The 20,671-nt window shown below is 35.7% G+C and overlaps 1 protein-coding gene across 1 annotated transcript; it reads left to right on the plus strand.

Annotated features, from left to right (window-relative positions):
* Positions 1-953: 953 nt before the first annotated feature.
* On the plus strand, positions 954-20,263 carry LOC125652101 (uncharacterized). Its single transcript, XM_048881076.2, has 4 exons — positions 954-1,259; positions 1,539-1,938; positions 13,809-14,036; positions 17,271-20,263. Exons 2-4 carry the CDS (start codon positions 1,854-1,856, stop codon positions 17,555-17,557), a joined length of 600 nt encoding a protein of 199 aa, XP_048737033.2. The 5' UTR covers positions 954-1,259; positions 1,539-1,853; the 3' UTR covers positions 17,558-20,263.
* The last annotated feature ends 408 nt before the right edge of the window (positions 20,264-20,671 follow it).

A 20,671-nucleotide genomic window follows, 5' to 3' on the forward strand; every position in this document is an offset into this window, starting at 1 on the left:
TTCCAACAGACTGTTGGAAGACCTGATCACCAAAGACCACGAAGATATTGTCAATGAGGAACTCTAGCATATTTTTTATTTCAACTTCAGAGTACTTGTGCGTGGAATCAGCATAAATCTTTACTGGAAACAAAAGTGGTGCATAAAAAAGGCCATGAAAACCTAGGGTTGAAAAAGACAAAAAGCCCTAGGTTTAAAACACCCAGCACCAATCAAAATGTTGCCTTGTCACATGGGAAGGTATGGACTAACATGAATGAAACACCCATGTACAACATGTTGCAATATCTGTGGATAATATCAGTTGAAAATACATTAACATGATAAGGGAACACAAATGTTAAATAAACAAAACTGGCAGACAAATTCTGAAACTGTTTATGACTGAAACCCCAATACAAAAACTTTGTTAAACCTGTTAGTGGAAAAATACATGACAAGCAGTTAGTATGTAGAAGAACACCGAGGTGGTGTATTTACAGATGAGTAACAGGTAGACAAATTCTGAACCTGTTCAAAACATACAATACATAGAAAAACTGAAAAACAAGCAAATTCTGAACCTGTTCAAAACATACAATACATAGAAAAACTGAAAAACAAGCAAATTCTGAACCTGTTCAAAACATACAATACATAGAAAAACTGAAAAACAAGCAAATTCTGAACCTGTTCAAAACAACACAATACATAAAAACCGAATAACCGGCAGAAAACTTCTGAACCTGTTCAAAACAACACATAAAAACCGAATAACCGGCAGAAAACTTCTGAATCTGTTCAAAATAACACAATACATAAAAACCGAATAACCGGCAGAAAACTTCTGAACCTGTTCAAAATACATGTATACACAATACGTAAAGAAAAACGATAACAGGCAGACAACTTCTGAACCTATTGTACAGTAGCATCATTATTTGAAAATGAAATTTTATGCCAAACGCTGATGAGTCAGAAACCATTGCACTGAAGTGGGAGGTTAATTGTGAAGAGAATTTATGCGAATGTATTTTTGAACCGCATCTGATTTCCATCTGCCCAATTTTGTGTCTCAAGTTGAGAAAGACCCCGCTTTGCTGCTTCAATGGCAGCCCCTATTCGGAAACTGTGTCCTGTTTTCTGTACATGATCTGTTTAAGTGACCAACAGAAACATGCTGAAAGAGAAACAGAACTGTTCCTGTCTCTTCAATTTATTTCAAATGGCGAGTTTGATTTCTTTGTGTCGCTTTGTGAACGAAACCCGGAGACAAAATGGTGAGTACTCATATTATGCTATCTTAATGAAGTGTTAGTGATGGGACATGAGAGAGAGAGAGAGAGAGAGAGAGAGAGAGAGAGAGAGCTTTGATATTTATCAGCATAATTATCCTGTTTCTGTTGTTTACCCACCAAACATTTACTAATACATGTGTGTGCGGTTGTTTACTAAATAATGGGAAATCCAATGTTCAGAGAGCATGCATAATTATGTCACCACGTTCTTGATTAATGATTACTAGCAATCATTAATAATTATTGATTTAATAATTATAGATACAATGACCCAACTATGAAGCTTGGACTTGGAGTGTACTAAGTGAATGGGTACACTCACAACTCTTTTGTTCGAGGTGTGGAATATGCACATGTTACCTTGACATCAGTGTACGGAGCTTCGTTCGTCTGGCCATAGGGCGTTCACTGTTCTGCTTCGCTGAATATCTACATGTATTGTCAACTGATAATGACCGAAAAAAGACATTTGCCGTCCCAAGTATATCATTATATGCTACTTCTTCACTGAGGACCATATCCGACTACAAGCACCCACTGACAAAAGATGATGTCACCATCACGCTAATTTCCGGAATGGTTAAAGTTGGTCTCCAGCATTGTAGGATGAAGGTCTTTTTCACTGCGGTTATCATATTCACTGCCCTGGACACAGTTCTTGGTAAGTATTCACCTCAAACTATCTTTTAAAATCATGACAATTTTGATGAGAGAATAGAATATCAAGAGTGGCTATTTTGAAAGGACTTGTTTTAAAGTAGATGCGTATTTAATAAACCCTCAAGAACAAAAAAAAAAAAAAAAGAAAAAAAAAACCAAAAAACAAAAGAGATGCTTCATATATAATTCATAACAATTACGATAGTAAAAGTCCACTGGGTCATGGGTTTGGTTTAGCTGTGATACTCACAGGCACTTGACGTTTTAAATATCTGTAATAAAAAAAATTGTCTTCTTGTAAAAATATTCGTGAATATTGTGTTTACAGGAAGACAATTGTCTTATCATAGATTTTTAAAACATCGAGTGCCTATGGTGATAATGTACAATGACTCTCTTTTCATATTTTTCCTGCACTTTGTATTTCTTTTGTTAAAAAAGGAAAGATAAACTTCTCCACTAGGTCACGACTTTGGTTTAGCCGTGATAATTTACAATGACCGTTTTTCATATTATTTCCTGCACTTTGTATTTCTTTTATTGCAAGATCATCCCAACTAATCTCATACACGGTGTCAGTATTCAAACAGACACCGATCGTTATAACTACATGTACATTCATACAGACGACGGGTGACGAGCAAATCATTTACTGAAATTGCTGAAATGTTTTTCTATTGATATCAACAACAATAATCTTTTAGCGATTATTAAAAGTTTTCTAGAACCAAACTGCATATTTATTAATTTTTCCAAATTATTTGAGGTTGGATTTCTACCGTCAATAGAGATTAATACCCAATGCAAACTCCAGACAGATTGTTTTCTACACCATGCCTGTTCACTTTTCTTTCCTATTCCAACCCATACTGAAGAATTTATTCTAGGCAACATGTTATATATATGATTTAAATATATTTTGGAACTGTATATTTTCCTGCTTTTTTTATTGAGTGATTTAAATATATTTTGGAACTGTATATTTTCCTGCTTTTTTTTAATGAATTATAAATATACATGTATTTATCAAGAATAAAAGTGCATCATCTCTCATTTTGTAAAGACACTTGAGATCATGAAATGTGCAATTTTTAGTTCGTACCTATGTATTTCCTTGTAATATTGTATATAAAAAATAAGTGTGTCATTTACAACAATTAATTTTAAATTAATTATCTAAGTTAAGAATATATACGAAAACTTCGTTATGACACTAATTTTCCAGCAAAAAGCATAAAATTCATAAAAATCCTAGAATCAAATATCAAAGTAGAATGTGTTGCAATTTTTATTTTGAGTTACATGTTCAAATACACAGCAAACTATGTAAATGAGTTTTATCTTCTCGCTTTAAATGCACCAGGAGAAACTAACATTTAAAGCAAAATCTTCGAGGAATAAAAGCAGACGAGTTATTTGACAAGATCGTCTGCAAGTTGTCACGAACAAGAGAGAGTTCTCAGTCAATTCACTAAAAACAATCACTATTCGCATGTACAGGCGTTAATTGATAGAGTTTACCCATATCTACAGTCTTACTCTAAACTTGTACAAAGTCCTGCAATTTTTAGCTCACCTAACCTGAAAACGCAAGTGAGCTTTTCTGATCACCCGAATTCCGGCGTCCGTCCGTCTGTCCGTCCGTCTGTAAACTTTTCACATTTTCAACTTCTCAACAACCGCTGGGCCAATATCAACCAAACTTAGCACAAAGCATCCTTGGGTAAAGGGGATTCTCAATTGTTCAAATGAAGGACCAGGCCCACGTCCAAGGGGAGATAATCAAGAAAAAGCAAAATTAGGGTAGGGTCACTAAAAAATCTTCTTCTCAAGAACCACTAAGCCAGAAAAGCTGAGATTTACATGAAAGCTTCCTGGCATAATTCAGATTCAAGTTTGTTCAAATCATGGGCCCCGGGGGTTGGATGGGGCCACAATAGGGGATCAAAGTTTTACGTACAAATATATAGGAAAAATCTTTAAAAATCTTCTTCTCATGAACCACTGAGTCAGAAAAGCTGATTTTTACATGAAAACTTTCTGAGATAGTGCAGATTCAAGTTTGTTCAAATCATGGCCCCCTGGGGTAGGATTGGGCCACAAGGGGGGATCAAAGTTTTACATACAAATATATAGGCAAAAACTTCTTCTCAAGAACCACTGAGCCATAAAAGCTGATTTTTACATGAAAACTGTCTGACATAGTGCAGATTCAAGTTTGTTCAAATCATGGCCCCCTGGGGTAGGATGGGGCCACAAGGGGGATCAAAGTTTTACATACAAATATATAGTTAAAATCTTTTTCTCAGTAACCACTGAGTCAGAAAAGCTGATATTTACAAGAAAACTTTCTGACATAGTGCAGATTCAAGTTTGTTCAAATCATGCCCCCCAGGGGGTAGGATGGGGCCACAAGTAGGGGGGGGGGTCAAAGTTTTACATACAAATATAGGAAAAAGCTTTAAAAATCTTCTTCTCAAGAACCATTGGGCCTAAGAAGTTGACATTTACATGGAAGCTTTCTGACATAGTGTAGATTCAAGTTTGCAAAGGGTAGTTTGGGCCAAAATAGGGACTAAGGTTTTACATGCAAATATATATGGAAAGTCTTCAGATATGGGTCAAGGTGACTCAGGTGAGCGATGTGGCCCATGGGCCTCTTGTTTTTCTTTGCCTTTATGATTTATCAAATTATCTCTGTCAAACCATCAGTACTTTCTAGTTTGTTTTTTTTTTTGCATGTTTGTTTGTTTTTACGTTCCTTCAAGAATTTTTCACTCCTATTGAAACTTCATCAGCTTTAGGTAAAGTACCGTAAATTTAGACATCTGCTTAGCGCTTACGGTTGTAGCAGTGGCGGGACACGGGTTCTCGTTTTTAACCAGTGACCCTAACTTATTCTAACTTCTGAATGTCAAGCGTTTGTTGAAAGACCGAGCATTCACTACCTGTGTTTACCTCTTTAGTTTTGATACGACCATGGCACGCGCTGAGTTCGACCTTACAACCTCCGCGAACGCTCTACCGCTGGTCTATTTTAAAATGAACTCTAAAACGGTGTATTGTTCGTCTAAATTCACTCTTATTCAAAGGTTATTCAACCAAAAAACGTCCATTCGCATGATGTCGCACTCGGCTTCGCCTTATTCATTGAATTGAATCTTTTTATCATGACGGGGTATATTACTGCAATTTTATTGGTCACATCTTCAGTAAATTTCGATGAATCATTACAGACATTGTGCAGTCCCATGCAATCAGTCCAAAAGCTTTATTTACAAATATGAGTTGTTATATTCAATTAGTCCTGCAATTCGTCAACTCTGAATTTAAAAGTCATCCTACCTATGAATTCACTGTATGTCGATGACTAGATAGAATATGGCATATAACACATACAGTAAGCTTATAACTACACGTACATTCATATAACACATACAGTAAGCTTATAACTACACGTACATTCATATAACACATACAGTAAGCTTATAACTACATGTACATTCATACAGTAAGCTTATAACTACATGTACATTCATACAGTAAGCTTATAACTACATGTACATTCATACAGTAAGCTTATAACTACATGTGCATTTATACAGTAAGCTTATAACTACATGTACATTCATACAGTAAGCTTATAACTACATGTACATTTATATAGTAAGCTTATAACTACATGTACATTCATACAGTAAGCTTATAACTACATGTACATTTATACAGTAAGCTTATAACTACATGTACATTCATATAGCACATACAGTAAGCTTATAACTACATGTACATTCATATAACACATACAGTAAGCTTATAACTACATGTGCATTCATACAGTAAGCTTATAACTACATGTACATTTATACAGTAAGCTTATAACTACATGTACATTCATACAGTAAGCTTATAACTACATGTACATTTATACAGTAAGCTTATAACTACATGTACATTCATACAGTAAGCTTATAACTACATGTACATTTATACAGTAAGCTTATAACTACATGTACATTCATACAGTAAGCTTATAACTACATGTACATTTATATAACACATACAGTAAGCTTATAACTACATGTGCATTCATACAGTAAGCTTATAACTACATGTACATTTATACAGTAAGCTTATAACTACATGTACATTCATACAGTAAGCTTATAACTACATGTGCATTCATACAGTAAGCTTATAACTACATGTACATCCATATAACACATACAGTAAGCTTATAACTACATGTACATTTATACAGTAAGCTTATAACTACATGTACATTTATACAGTAAGCTTATAACTACATGTACATTCATATAGCACATACAGTAAGCTTATAACTACATGTACATTCATATAACACATACAGTAAGCTTATAACTACATGTTCATTCATACAGTAAGCTTATAACTACATGTACATTTATACAGTAAGTTTATAACTACATGTACATTCATACAGTAAGCTTATAACTACATGTACATTCATATAACACATACAGTAAGCTTATAACTACATGTGCATTCATACAGTAAGCTTATAACTACATGTACATTTATACAGTAAGCTTATAACTACATGTACATTCATACAGTAAGCTTATAACTACATGTGCATTCATACAGTAAGCTTATAACTACATGTACATCCATATAACACATACAGTAAGCTTATAACTACATGTACATTTATACAGTAAGCTTATAACTACATGTACATTTATACAGTAAGCTTATAACTACATGTACATTCATATAACACATACAGTAAGCTTATAACTACATGTGCATTCATACAGTAAGCTTTTAACTACATGTACATTCATACAGTAAGCTTATAACTACATGTACATTTATACAGTAAGCTTATAACTACATGTGCATTCATACAGTAAGCTTATAACTACATATACATTCATACAGTAAGCTTATAACTACATGTACATTCATACAGACGACGGGTGACGAGCAAATCATTTACTGAATTTGCTGAAATGTTTTTCTATTGATATCAACAACAACAATCTTTTAGCGATTATTAAAAGTTTTCTAGAACCAAACTGCATATTTATTAATTTTTCCAAATTATTTGACGTTGGATTTCTACCGTCAATGGAGATTAATACCCAATGCAAACTCCAGACAGATTGTTTTCTACACTATGCCTGTTCACTTTCCTTTTCTATTCCAACCCATACAGAACAATGTTGGGTTGCAAAGGGGAATCACATAATATCGTGACACAGCTTCAAACTGCTCTTGTGAACTCAATCCAGTTATGAACGGAACGAGATTCATATGAAGCATTATAACTCTAATACAATTTAGACCACGACTGGTGCGGAAATACAGCATGTCTAGTATGAATAACCGTATTTACAAGTTCTGTGCTACTCCTTGTCAAGAGAATCCAAACTGTTGTGAAATTAACGGGACGGGGTTAATCAAATAATCCATATGAATGATGCACTTTTCTAAAACACAATTCACCTCCCGTGATTTGTTTGCAATAGGAGAGGAATTAAATGTTGAATATCAATTGTTGAATGACATCACAATGTATAGGCTACACTGTATAGAGTAGATTTGAATATCGTAAGATAGATATATTTGTATACAAAAATGTGTATTTTCGATTAAGAAAAATAAATTATTCAAGAATAACAATGTTTAACTTTTGACCGTTTAACAAAAAGCATATAATATTCAATTGGGTCTGTCCGTTTGTCTGTAACACTTAATTCCGGTTGATATCTCTAAATCCTTGAACCTTCAAATAAAATTTTTCTAGATGATATCTTCGGGTTTTTAGAATGGAATTTAATACGACACACACACACACACACACACACACACACACACACACACACACACACACATATATATATATATATATATATATATATAGTGGGATAAATCTCCGATATAATCTTCTAGAGTGCTCGACGTGGACTCACGGAGCTACATAAATTGATGATCAGATGGAGTTCAATCACATAACATTTATTTCTCTACAGGCTGTTTCGTAAGGGGATGGTTTCCCCTCACTCGTCGGGAGAAAAATGACATCTAACGAAAAACATCCGCATGGCTGAGAATATGTTACACAGAAACATACTGGATAGTTGCTAAGCATGATTACACACAGGATTGAGTAAATAGAAATTTATGGGAATGACGGCAAGTGCTGACAAGTTCTGAACGCTTATTCAATGAAGATTTTTCGGGATGACATATTATAAAGAATTTCTCTAGAATACAAAGGTTGCACTTTTTTGAAATGTTTGAGTATGATGATGTTTTTCCTAAAATTTCCCACTTATTTTGTAGTCAATATTTTTGTCTTTCAATGTCCATATGAATTTGCTGAGCTCGGTGGTATTCTTTTTCGTGGAATTACGGAATGAATGAGTGTGGTTGGCGTATCTTAATTTGAACTCGGTGTCTGCTAGTCCCACGTAGCTCTCTTCTTGTCCATTATCGGCTCTGACTCTAGCTAAATACACAATTCCGTGGGCGCGACATTCACCTTGATCTTTGTTTCGGCATTTACACCTGTTACATGTATCTCCGGTCTGGCGCACTTGTTTGATTGAAGCGTTATGCCAGTCAATTACATTTTGCATGGATGGCATACAACTGTATGATATTTTAATAGTATTTCTGTTGATAATCGGGCGTAGAACATGGCCTATCGGGAAACGCTCATCTATAATTTTGAGAAACTGTTTACCCAAGTTTGTTTTTACGTTACTATCATATGGGGGGTTAAACCATGTGATGTTACGGGAACGATTTCTTCTGCTGTTCTGTTTAGTTTTCAATTGGCTGATTCGTCGTATGTTAGCTTGTATTTATAGCCGCTTTCATCAAGTGCTTTTTGGTATATGCCGGCGGCGTTGACGAATTCCTCTTTGTCCGATGAAATTGATGACAATCGGTGATTGATGCCTGATGGTATAGCTTTAAGTATGGAAGGCGGGTGGTTACTGGCGGAGTGTACGTAACGCGGAATGTTGCCGGGTTTCAAATACGGGGAATGTTTACTTGTATGTAAGTTCAACGTTACGTCCAAATAGTTGACCAGAGCCGATAATGGACAAGAAGAGAGCTACGTGGGACTAGCAGACACCGAGTTCAAATTAAGATACGCCAACCACACTCATTCATTCCGTAATTCCACGAAAAAGAATACCACCGAGCTCAGCAAATTCATATGGACATTGAAAGACAAAAATATTGACTACAAAATAAGTGGGAAATTTTAGGAAAAACATCATCATACTCAAACATTTCAAAAAAGTGCAACCTTTGTATTCTAGAGAAATTCTTTATAATATGTCATCCCGAAAAATCTTCATTGAATAAGCGTTCAGAACTTGTCAGCACTTGCCGTCATTCCCATAAATTTCTATTTACTCAATCCTGTGTGTAATCATGCTTAGCAACTATCCAGTATGTTTCTGTGTAACATATTCTCAGCCATGCGGATGTTTTTCGTTAGATGTCATTTTTCTCCCGACGAGTGAGGGGAAACCATCCCCTTACGAAACAGCCTGTAGAGAAATAAATGTTATGTGATTGAACTCCATCTGATCATCAATTTATATATATATATATATATATATATATATATATATATATATATATAAAGCACCAAATAATCACAACTAGGTACTGAAAATTTTCGCCCCAGCGACGTACGGCACCCACCGCCTAGCAAGATTGTCAAACCAGTGCGTAAGTCCACTCGAAGTTGTTGTGGCCGAGTGGACTTACGCACTGGTTTGACAATCTTGCTAGGCGGTGGGTGCCGTACGTCGCTGGTTCGACCCCGGGCTGGGGCGAAAATTTATAGTACATAGTTGTGATTATTTAGTGCTTTATATATTAATTAATTGATTATCATATGTATCGTTTAGATCCTAGAGGTAAACGTAAGGTTGGGTGTTATAATTGTTTGTGCTATATATTTACATGTATATATATAAAACACAGAAATAGCAATGAACTCTTAAATGAACATAACTGCCCTAAGTGAAGAAATATTTGATATAAAGTACAGAAAATTTCACTTTATTTGGATACCCACTTCCGCCCCTACCCGGGGTTGAACTTACGACCTGCGGAACCAAACCTCCTAGCAGCATGTAACCAGCGCGCCAGACCGCTCGACCATCTAATCTAGGCAAGTCGAGTCGAATATAGGTAAAATATTATATAAAATATGACAACACGTTGTAAAACGTCGTGTTGTAAAACGTAAGCGCTTTCATATTTAAAAAAATGTTCAGACCTTCAAATCTACAATGTGTTGTCATATTTTATATAATATATTACCTATTGATTACCGGACACTGGGGCAATTATTGATTATCGGACACTGAGGCAATTTTTCACATTTGGATATACATGTATATATATATATATATATATATATATATATATATATATATATATATATATAAAGCACTGAAAAGGCCACGACACTTAAATAACCAACAGTGTCTTGGCCTTTTCAGTGCTTTTTTAAATTTCTTTACTGGCTTTGTATCTTCTCAGATCCGACACTTTAAGAAAGTAGGGTGTCGTTGGGTTTTCGTGCTTATATATATATATATATATATATATATATATATATATATATATATACATGTATATAAAGCACTAAATTCCAACAATACTCAACATCCAAAGTTTCGGATCTAAAGTAGATGCGAGGTCAAATAAATAAGGATATAAAAATAAAAAGCACTAAAATGACCAACGACACGAACAACAGGGAAATTGTCAAATTTTCGGGACGACCTCTCCCTTCCTCAGGACGATAAAATATTTAGATAGAAAAAGAAAACTAAATAGAAAGGAAAGTAACACTAAAACTAAACTACAAAAGCTAATAACAAACAAAACGTCTACATATTGAAACTATCGAGTGTAATATGGGGCAAGTCTGTTCTGATCGAGCGTCACGTCTGAAGTTTCAAAGCTTCGTTGGCAAGAAAATGTGTTTAAATCTTGGATGCGATCGTATTTAGAGTCCAGGAACAGTTGAGCTATATCTACTCTGTGATATTGCATGCAAAACATCCTCTTGGAAAAAATCAGAAAAACATTCATCAAAAACTTTCCTTTAAAAAAGAGTTAGAATTTATGATATTTGTGTAGTATAGAGTCAAGTCTGTTCAAGCAGATCGGTAAAGTTGACTACTAGTAACCAGCTACTAGTAACTGGCTACTTAAAAAGAGAGAAGTTGGCTACTAGTAGCCAGCTACTTGAACCAGGAAAAGTTAGCTACTAGTAGCCAGTTACTAGTAGCCAGCTACTAAAAGTAAGAAAAGTTAGCAACTCGTAGCCATGTTCAAGCCATGTTTTTAAAACCAGGAAGTGTTACACTTGTTTTACATAGGACGATCTACGGGTAATCTTTTGTTTCAAGGACAAGTGTTCATATGTTGTGAGCATGTTCTAAACATAACTGTCTTCCAATCATGGCTTCCAAGGTCAGATGGAAAGAATAAAAATATTAAAGTGATAAGCAAGCAGCCAAGGGAGATTACTTAGTGATAGGGGATGACTGTGAGACCACGATAAAGGGTACAGACGTAAAGGTCGTGGGCCTCTTCTTATGCTGCAATACCGTATCATTATGATGATATGTGTCTTATTTAAAAGAGACTGTCAAGAGACAGGTCTAGCAATCATGACTAGTATACCATCAATTAATGTCATTCGATAACGTCTTATACCGAACTCTGATATATCATCATATTTTGACGGCAGTGTATAGTTGAACTCTGATATATTATTATATTTTGACGACGGTGTAGTTGAACTTAAATAACATTTTCTTCCCAAGGCATTTTCATCCGCTCAAAATTGATAACATATTTACGCACGATTAATTTTGCTGAAGGTGTGCAGACATGCAATTACGTCTCGTTTATCTATCCAAGATATGTAACTGTATTCGGGCCGAGTCACACAAAAAGTCCAGTTTATTATTAACAGGTGCAAAGTTATAGCACATGGGTGGATTATCGATGGATATGTATTATGTGAAAGTAATCAGATTGGAGGCAAGATGAATCGAAAAGCTGGTCTTAAAAAAAAATAAATTCACTTTCTACGCTTCCTGCCTCCTTAGTCTATATATAATTGGTATATAGTGTTTACATGGTATATAGTGTTTACATGGTTTATGTGTAAAACACTTAAATGACGTCTTCTTTAGTGCTACTGAAACTAAATTGAAAGTAAATAGATATTTAGAAAGAACAGATAGTCCTTTACCGAAATTGTAAATTTGATAATCCCAGGGATAGGGGTATGGTGCCAAAATGGTCAGTTGTTAAATGTGTGAAAATAGACAATTTTTAACTTCTTCTTGATAACGATCATTCCAATTCTTTTCAAATTTGGTATGAAACATATTTTGAACAAGGGGGACATCAATTGTAAATTTCAGGATTCCTACCCCCCCACCCCCACCCCCCCCACCCCCGAAGCCTTAGGGGCGGGGCAAAAACTGCCCAAATTGACAAATATTCAGAAGTGTTCTTCACACGAACCACACACTTGTAAGGAAAACTAAATGCATAGTGATGTAGAGCAGGAAAGCCTCTACCAAAATTATAGTTTTCATGATCCCCAGGGTAGGGGATCTGACCCCAGGGCGGGGCCAAACTTGGTATTTAGTGTTTATGTGTAAAATACTTAAATAACATCTTCTTTAGTGCTATTGATACTAAATTGAAGCTAAATGGATAGAGCAGGTTGTCTTTTACCAAACTTGTAAATTTGATGATCCTCAGAGTAAGGGTTCTGACCCCAGGGTGGGCCAAACTTAGTATATAGTATTCATGCGTAAGTTTGCGGATATTGTATAAAATCTAAATGCATACTTAGGAATAGCAGAAAAGGATGTACAAAAATGGTGAATTTCGCAACCCAGGGTTATGACTGTAGGATAGGTCCAAATTAGTAATATCATTTGATGTTTTAATGTTAATACACCTATTATTTAAAACCTTTCATCAGTGTATGCACTTTTGAGGGCAGTGAAATTTTAAGAACACATCTTGTTTTATACTGTTGCTGAATATTAAGATTTAGCTTATATGTTCAGAACAGGAATTTGTTTTCTAAATTTCATAGCCTGTGGGAGTAGTGATACTTTTTCACTTGTATTCAGGTGACCGATAAGGCCTGTGGGCCTCTTGTTTAAAAATGAATATTTTCCATGGCCTCAAATGAGCAAGGTAGCCGAATCAATGGCATGAATGAACAACCAAACTATTGGTGTAAAGCTATACACTACTAGACGTCATATACATGTTAAATCGAATATTATGGATATGGGATTACCCATATTCTTTCCTGTTAAAGTGATTTTTAAAAGTACCTTGAATGGCGAGGCAATGTAATTGATGATATGGATAAGAAAAAAAAGCCCGAGTGGATAAAATAGGTGCCCTATTACTGCATTCAACGGTAGATTATAAAAAAATATGGGGGGGGGGGACCGCCAAACTTTTCTTTCTTTTAATTCCGACAGCAGATCGACAAATGGTTAGTTTTTATGTGATTGATCAAAATAAAGTTATGATCTTTTAAAAGTAAGAATTATAGACGATTTTATTATTATTATAGTCAATGAATTAGTTATCGAATTTGAGCATGATCAACAAGTAATCATTATTATTTTGGATTTCACTGACCATATGTAATGTATCATTTAGTATCACAGGGTTGGTAAGATGAGAAATGAAATTTGTGATAATGCTTTTCCATTATATATTCTGAAACCTATCATATACACAGAATCAATATTAACGTAATTCTAAAATTTGTTGAAAATATTGTAGGATTAGATTGCTCCAAATGTACTCACGTGACTATAAAAGATGTCCCTACCATACTTCAAAACATTGTATTACCTAAAAGTCCGCTCTGCGCCAGTACTCCTGCTGGGCAGACGGCGAGTGGTGTGGGATTGGTGCGCTGTCCCGCTAATCCTCCCTCAGGGCAAGTGTACAAGTGTGGGACCTATACCGGTACTGTGACTGTTGGAGTCGACACAGTACTCACTACAGGTAAGTTAATGTGACACACGAATATAAGTTACTTTTCCAGCACACAGACAGACACACAGACAGGGAAATCAATTAGACACACACAGGTATGCTAATTTGACCAACTGCTTTCATTAAAAGGCACGAAAAATAGTTTTACACTAATCTGATAAACTATAAACATCCATTAGAAATTATAGTTTCATGATAATAACGTTCATTATACGGTAAAACTTTGTTTATCCGACTTCTAACCATTCACACGCTTCGGGTTCTGGTAAAGAAATTAATATACGGTACATTACTCATCTCTATAGTGTCCAGTTAAACGAAGCTGCACTGTGCCAGTGGACACCCGAATTTGTTTGACAAGTCTTTATTATTGTCAATAAGAACAAAAACTCTGCTTGATTGAGAGTACTGTATACAGGTTTATTTTTTCCCGTTCTATTTTCAGCATTCTACACTTGCTAACGGTTTCGCTCCATTTTAAATTCGCCCAGACACAGTTGTGTTAAAAGAGAGATAAAACAAACAATCAATTTCGCCCAGTCTTAAATTTGCCTACTAGACAACTAGAGCGAAGGGGGCGAAAATAAAACGGGAGCGAATATTTCCCTGTATACAGTACGCTATATTGTAAATACTAAGTATTTTTGAATTTGGCTTGCCGTATCAAAGGAATATCAAATCAAAATTCGAGAATCATAAATAGCTATACACTGGAGATCAATTTATTATACTCTTGGAACGACATAGTAACGATACTGGTTGCATACCGGAAGTGTTTGTATGTGAGTATGTGTATGAATTCAATTGATTGACCTTTTCCGTCATGTAGAGTAAGACATTTTCCAGACTAAACAGAAAGGTCGAGTAATATTCTGACTGCACCGAAGCTTGATGACCAATGGTCTATAGATTGGAACCTAACAGGGTAGCACGTGACCGTACATTTGTCATAAGGTTAAGATGTTAGTTTGTCGTTAGCATCTATGTTCAATAAAATATCCGAGTACGAAGCAGATGTGGAAGACTCTATGATGTCTTTTATTAATTTCGAGTTCATCAAGATATGTCGAATCGACACATGAATGAAAATGTTGTTAATAGACGAAACGTTGACAGTATATATATATATATATATATATATATATATATATATATATATATATATATATAAGCACGAAAACCCAACAACACCCTACTTTCTTAAAGTGTCGGATCTGAGAAGATACACCGCCAGTAAAGAAATTTATAAAAGCACTGAAAAGGCCACGACACTGTTGGTTATTTAAAACTCAAATTTTCGACGCAACCCGCTTCTTTATCAAGAGACATATATTACATAAACAAATAACACACACCACGAAAAACGACCAGTATCAATAAACTACATTGGTAACAAAAATAATACACTGTTGTACTGGGTGATAAACATGGTGGTTTTGTTGTAAAGCGTCAATCTCTACCCAGAGTTGTCGTTCCTTGCTTTCACCTAAGTGAGTGTAAGGAACGATAACTCTGGGTAGAGATTGGTAAAGCGTGTTTACTGACGTCAGATGGTGTAGAGAATTTGTACCATGGTCGGGTCGAGATGAAAATAGAATTATTCTTGAAATTACAGAAATCAGATAGATTTAGAGAGAAAACTTCCAAAACAACGTGATTATGAAATAAAATAGTGGGAAGATAATGATACGGAGTGATTAAGTTCAAAACAAGAGGTACTGTGAGCAATGCTCACTAAGAATACCCCCCACTTACCCCAATCTCCGAAAGGGTGTTGGTAATAGGTATAAACTACCTCTTTTCTGAGTGTAAAAAACAAATGGCATGACAAACCGAACCATATTGCTACTTCGATGTCCAGTGCACGTGACCTTTTGACCCCAAAATCGATAGGGAACATCTTCCTCCCATGGGTAGTCCATATGTATGATATGTTGACTGTAGGTGGAAAGGATAACGCTTTAGAGCTCGGAGACCATATTGCTACTTCGATGTCCAGTGCGCTTGACCTTTGACCTTTTGACCCCAAAATCGATAGGGAACATCTTCATCCCATGCGTAGTCCATATGTATGATATGGTGACTGTAGGTGGAAAGGATAACGCTTTAAAGCCCGGAAACCATATTGCTACTTCGATGTCCAGTGCACGTGACCTTTTGACCCCAAAATCGATAGGGAACATCTTCCTCCCATGGGTAGTCCATATGTATGATATGTTGACTGTAGGTGGAAAGGATAACGCTTTAGAGCTCGGAGACCATATTGCTACTTCGATGTCCAGTGCGCTTGACCTTTGACCTTTTGACCCCAAAATCGATAGGGAACATCTTCATCCCATGCGTAGTCCATATGTATGATATGGTGACTGTAGGTGGAAAGGATAACGCTTTAAAGCCCGGAAACCATATTGCTACTTCGATGTCCAGTGAGCTTGACCTTTTCCCCCAAAATCGATAGGGAACATCTTCATCCCATGGGTAGTCCATATATATGATATGGTGACGGTAGGTGGAAAGGATAATGCTTTAGAGCCCGGAAACCATTGCGTCTACAGACGGACGGACGGACGGACGGACAGACAGACGGACAGACAGACGGACAACCCTATTCCAGTATACCCCCCACAACTTGTTGCGGGGGGTATAACAATAGTTGGTTGTCCGTACCATTGATTCTTCGGATATGGTAAATAGCTCTGGCAATGAAAAATAATATGATTGTCAGAAGAACACGATTAAACAACAAAGTCAATCAAAAGACACAGATCTCGCATTAAAATCAACAATCCAAGAAGTGAATGGGAGAGAAGTCTAAGGAAAAAGATACTGTATTATCTTTTTCAAGCTAAAGTATTTTTCAAGGTCAGACAAATTAAAGCCGCATTCTAGAAATTCTAATATCGCAACATAAAGATCTATGCGAATTCGAACTTATGTTAATTTGGAATAATGTTTTAACATTGTTTGGAGGTCTCAAGATGATATTTAAATGATATACTAGTCTTCAAGGTCAATACCTTTTTTCTTATTGTCACTCCCCTTTAAAAAAAGAGAATAAAAGCCGAAATGTCGATCTTACTCTTTTGTAATTAAAGCCAATTGAATTACTCAAATTTGGCTACATATTAGATGATGATAATGGATGTTCAGGTGACCAAATCTGAAGAAATTGATACTTTTTAGCATCAACACTAGCTGTAGTTTCACATTCATGGTGGTGATACATTTTTGTATTGTATTTAGTGACTGTGAATGCCGATATAGTTTACCGAGACTGCGTATTGATGGACCCTGCCATTCCAACCACCTGTACCCCACAAAACAACGTACCTACGGGTAACGCCGTCCTCAGGACTGTTTTGTCCGGACTAGCTGATATCAACGCTGTCAAGTTTGTCGGTACTAGATGTGTGGATGACCAAACTTCTATGAACTCTTTCTCAAGGTCTACTGCAATTCACAAGAGTGACATGAAAACTGTACTTTGCGTATTGATGTTAGCAATCATGAAATGTGTTGTAAGTTTTTGAAGATACGTGTTCATTAACCCAGCTCCGAATGTTAACTGTTCAACGCTAATATCAGTGCGCTAAAATAAGTAAACATACCGTAAACATTGATTAATTGGTGACGTAGATAGTTTGATTGATGTGGTAATGAGATATATCAAAACATATTTTTATGTATTCTTATTTTTACCCAAATATAACATATACTTGGTTAAAGTAATGTAGTGCAATTTGACATAATCATTATAAATCTTAAATTCTAATGATACAATAGAATAAATACCGCATGAAGCGCATGCCTTTAAGGAAGCCATCACATGTTCAATTTGCTCAACATCACAATGATAACATAAGATACAACCATGTACAGTTTATACAAAAGTTTATTGTTGTTTTTGTGATTGTGTCACACCACTAAATCAAGTGATCCAAAGTACAATTTTGACTTATTAAAGAAGAACATAAGTTTGGAAATTTAGTATCACCAAGCTGTCAATAATTTTACTATTATAAATCCTCAAATGTTGTCCATATTATACGATATACACACACGATAGTTGATCACAGCTATCGTAAGAGACGACAGAATTATACAATCTGATAATGAATGTGTAACATCTCTTTCTGGTCATTTATGAATTTTCTCGGGTCTTGAGCACCCTTAGATAACTTGCTAATGTTTAATAAATTCTATGAAAAGTGAAAATAACCAACAGTAATCAATATCACAAATCCCATAAACAATCGAACATTAAGAGTAGGACAAACACTGACTCCTGGGCACAATAGAAGTTGGATCAGGTGCCTAGGAGAAGTATCCCCTGTCGACCGGCCACATCTGCCGTGAATCCTTTATCCTCCTCACTTAAACAGAGTAATCCGTAGCCAAAATCAGTGGGTAAAGAACGGCCTAACAATTGGTATAAAAGCTGTCGGACAGCATTCGACCTAATGACAGGTTGCATTTGCAATTAAGATAATTATATCGACCATATAATTTGCGAAGACTTTCAACGAAACTGTTGAAACCCTTGTCACATCAACTTATTTGTCAGTAGCTTGTGCAAGGTGAAGATAACGAACAGTGATCAATCTCATAACTCCTATAAGCAATACAAAATAGATAGTTGGGCAAACACGGACCCCTGGACACATCAGAGGTGGGATCAGGTGCCTAGGAGGAGTAAGAATCCCCTGTTGACCGGTCACACCCGCCATGAGCCCTCTATCCTGATCAGGTAAACGGAGTTATCCACAGTCAAAATCAGTGTGCCAAGAACGGCTTAACAATCGGTATGAAGCACATCAGACAGCATTTGACCCAATGCGAGGTTGTACTGATGAAGTAGATCGTTATAACGACCATAGAATTTGCAAAATGCTGACTTCAATCGAGACTGTTGAAATCCCTGTACCATCAACTTGATTGTCAGTAGCTTACCTCGATTTAAAAACTGACTTTACGCAGAACAAGCTTATAAAATATATCATAGTATTTATTATAGGAGTTTTAAGTTTGAGAACTGTTCGTTATCTTGCACATTTCCCTTACATTACTTACGCCTCCTATCAAAGCATCTTAGCTTGCAAGAGTAAATGATTAAAGCCAGAATAAATCATATTGATACGCAAGAGCATGTTCTTCGTATGATCAATTCAAATCAATCAACACATACTAATTTTGAGTACGGTCGCTTACATGATCAAAATATAGGGTTCACGGTGGGTGGGACCGTGCAACGAGATATATTTAATTCTCCTAGGCACCAGATCCCATCTCTGGTGTGTTGGGGGCTATCATAACAAAAAATGCATAATGACAAAGAAAGTACAAACATAAATTTGTAAAGAAATAGCAAAATATTGGATGTACCAAGAGGAAAACAATAGAAGTGAATGTTGTCTGACATGTTTCATACCAATTGTTCGGCCGTTCTTTATGCACTGATTCTGACTGATTACTCAGTTTACCTCATCAAGATATAGGGCTCACGGCGGGTGTAACCGGTCGACAGGGGATGTTTACTTCTCCTAGACATCTGATCCCACTTCTAGTATATCCAGGGTCTGTGTTTGTACAGCTTTCTATTTTGTATTCTGCATGGGAGTTGTGGAATTGGTCACTGTTCGTGGTCTTCACCTTTTCATGCTGGACAGAGGCCCATGAACTTTCAACGCAAGGGATACTCGCTAATAAAGGTTTCTAGTGATTATGGATATTAAGAACTTGGTTTTTATGGCACTGGATTGGCCAGAACGGAGGCGTAACAGATAAAATTGTATGGTTCGATAGACCAGAGGTCATTCGTTATCATAAATTATGTATATCAAATAAAAATTAAGCAAAAATTGTAAATAAAGTTGACGGTGTAGTTAAATGTAAAAGGTTTCGAAGGAAACAATTGTTCAATTCAAATGCAAAGTGAAATCAGAAGTCAGGTTTTTAAATGTTTAGGAAGAGATTAATATAGTAAGGAATTCGGAAACCTATGCGAGAGGAACAGAGAAAGAGGCGAGATAGAAGTTTTCCTAATGAATGTTTCTCATTTATACAGGTAAGGTACTGTATATACGTGTACGTTTTATAATGCATCTTTTGTATGGTTGGGCTTATCTATTTTGTGAGTTGTGTTAATTTATGTCATATTGTTTATAATATTGTGCATTTTTAATGACGATGATTTAATAACAGATTGTTTATTTAATAAAAGAGTAGACAAAACAGAATTTCTCTCTTTCCAATTTATACAGATTGAGTAAGACAAGGTTATTCCACATAACTGATTCAGGAAAAGGGCTTAAGAAATTCTGTATATTTTGTTTTGTTTATATTGTTGTGAATTACGTGATGTGTGTGTGTGTGTGTGTGTGTGTGTGTGTGTGTGTGTGTGTGTGTGTATACAACTGACTTTTCCCGGGTTCCTAATCAGCTGATTAGACTATCGGGAATGTCGAGCATGATCTTAATAATACCGATTATTACTACATTCCTCCCCGTTTTATTGAAAAGGAATTGAGTTATAAAACCGACCCATATTTTTTGAATTAATATGTTGATTACATATATAATGATGAAAACTACTTGTTGAACACCTCATTTAAATTTGCATAACTGTAAACAATCATAATCCGACT

Source organism: Ostrea edulis, chromosome 5 (genome assembly GCF_947568905.1).
Source record: "Ostrea edulis chromosome 5, xbOstEdul1.1, whole genome shotgun sequence".
NCBI classification, from domain to species: domain Eukaryota; kingdom Metazoa; phylum Mollusca; class Bivalvia; order Ostreida; family Ostreidae; genus Ostrea; species Ostrea edulis.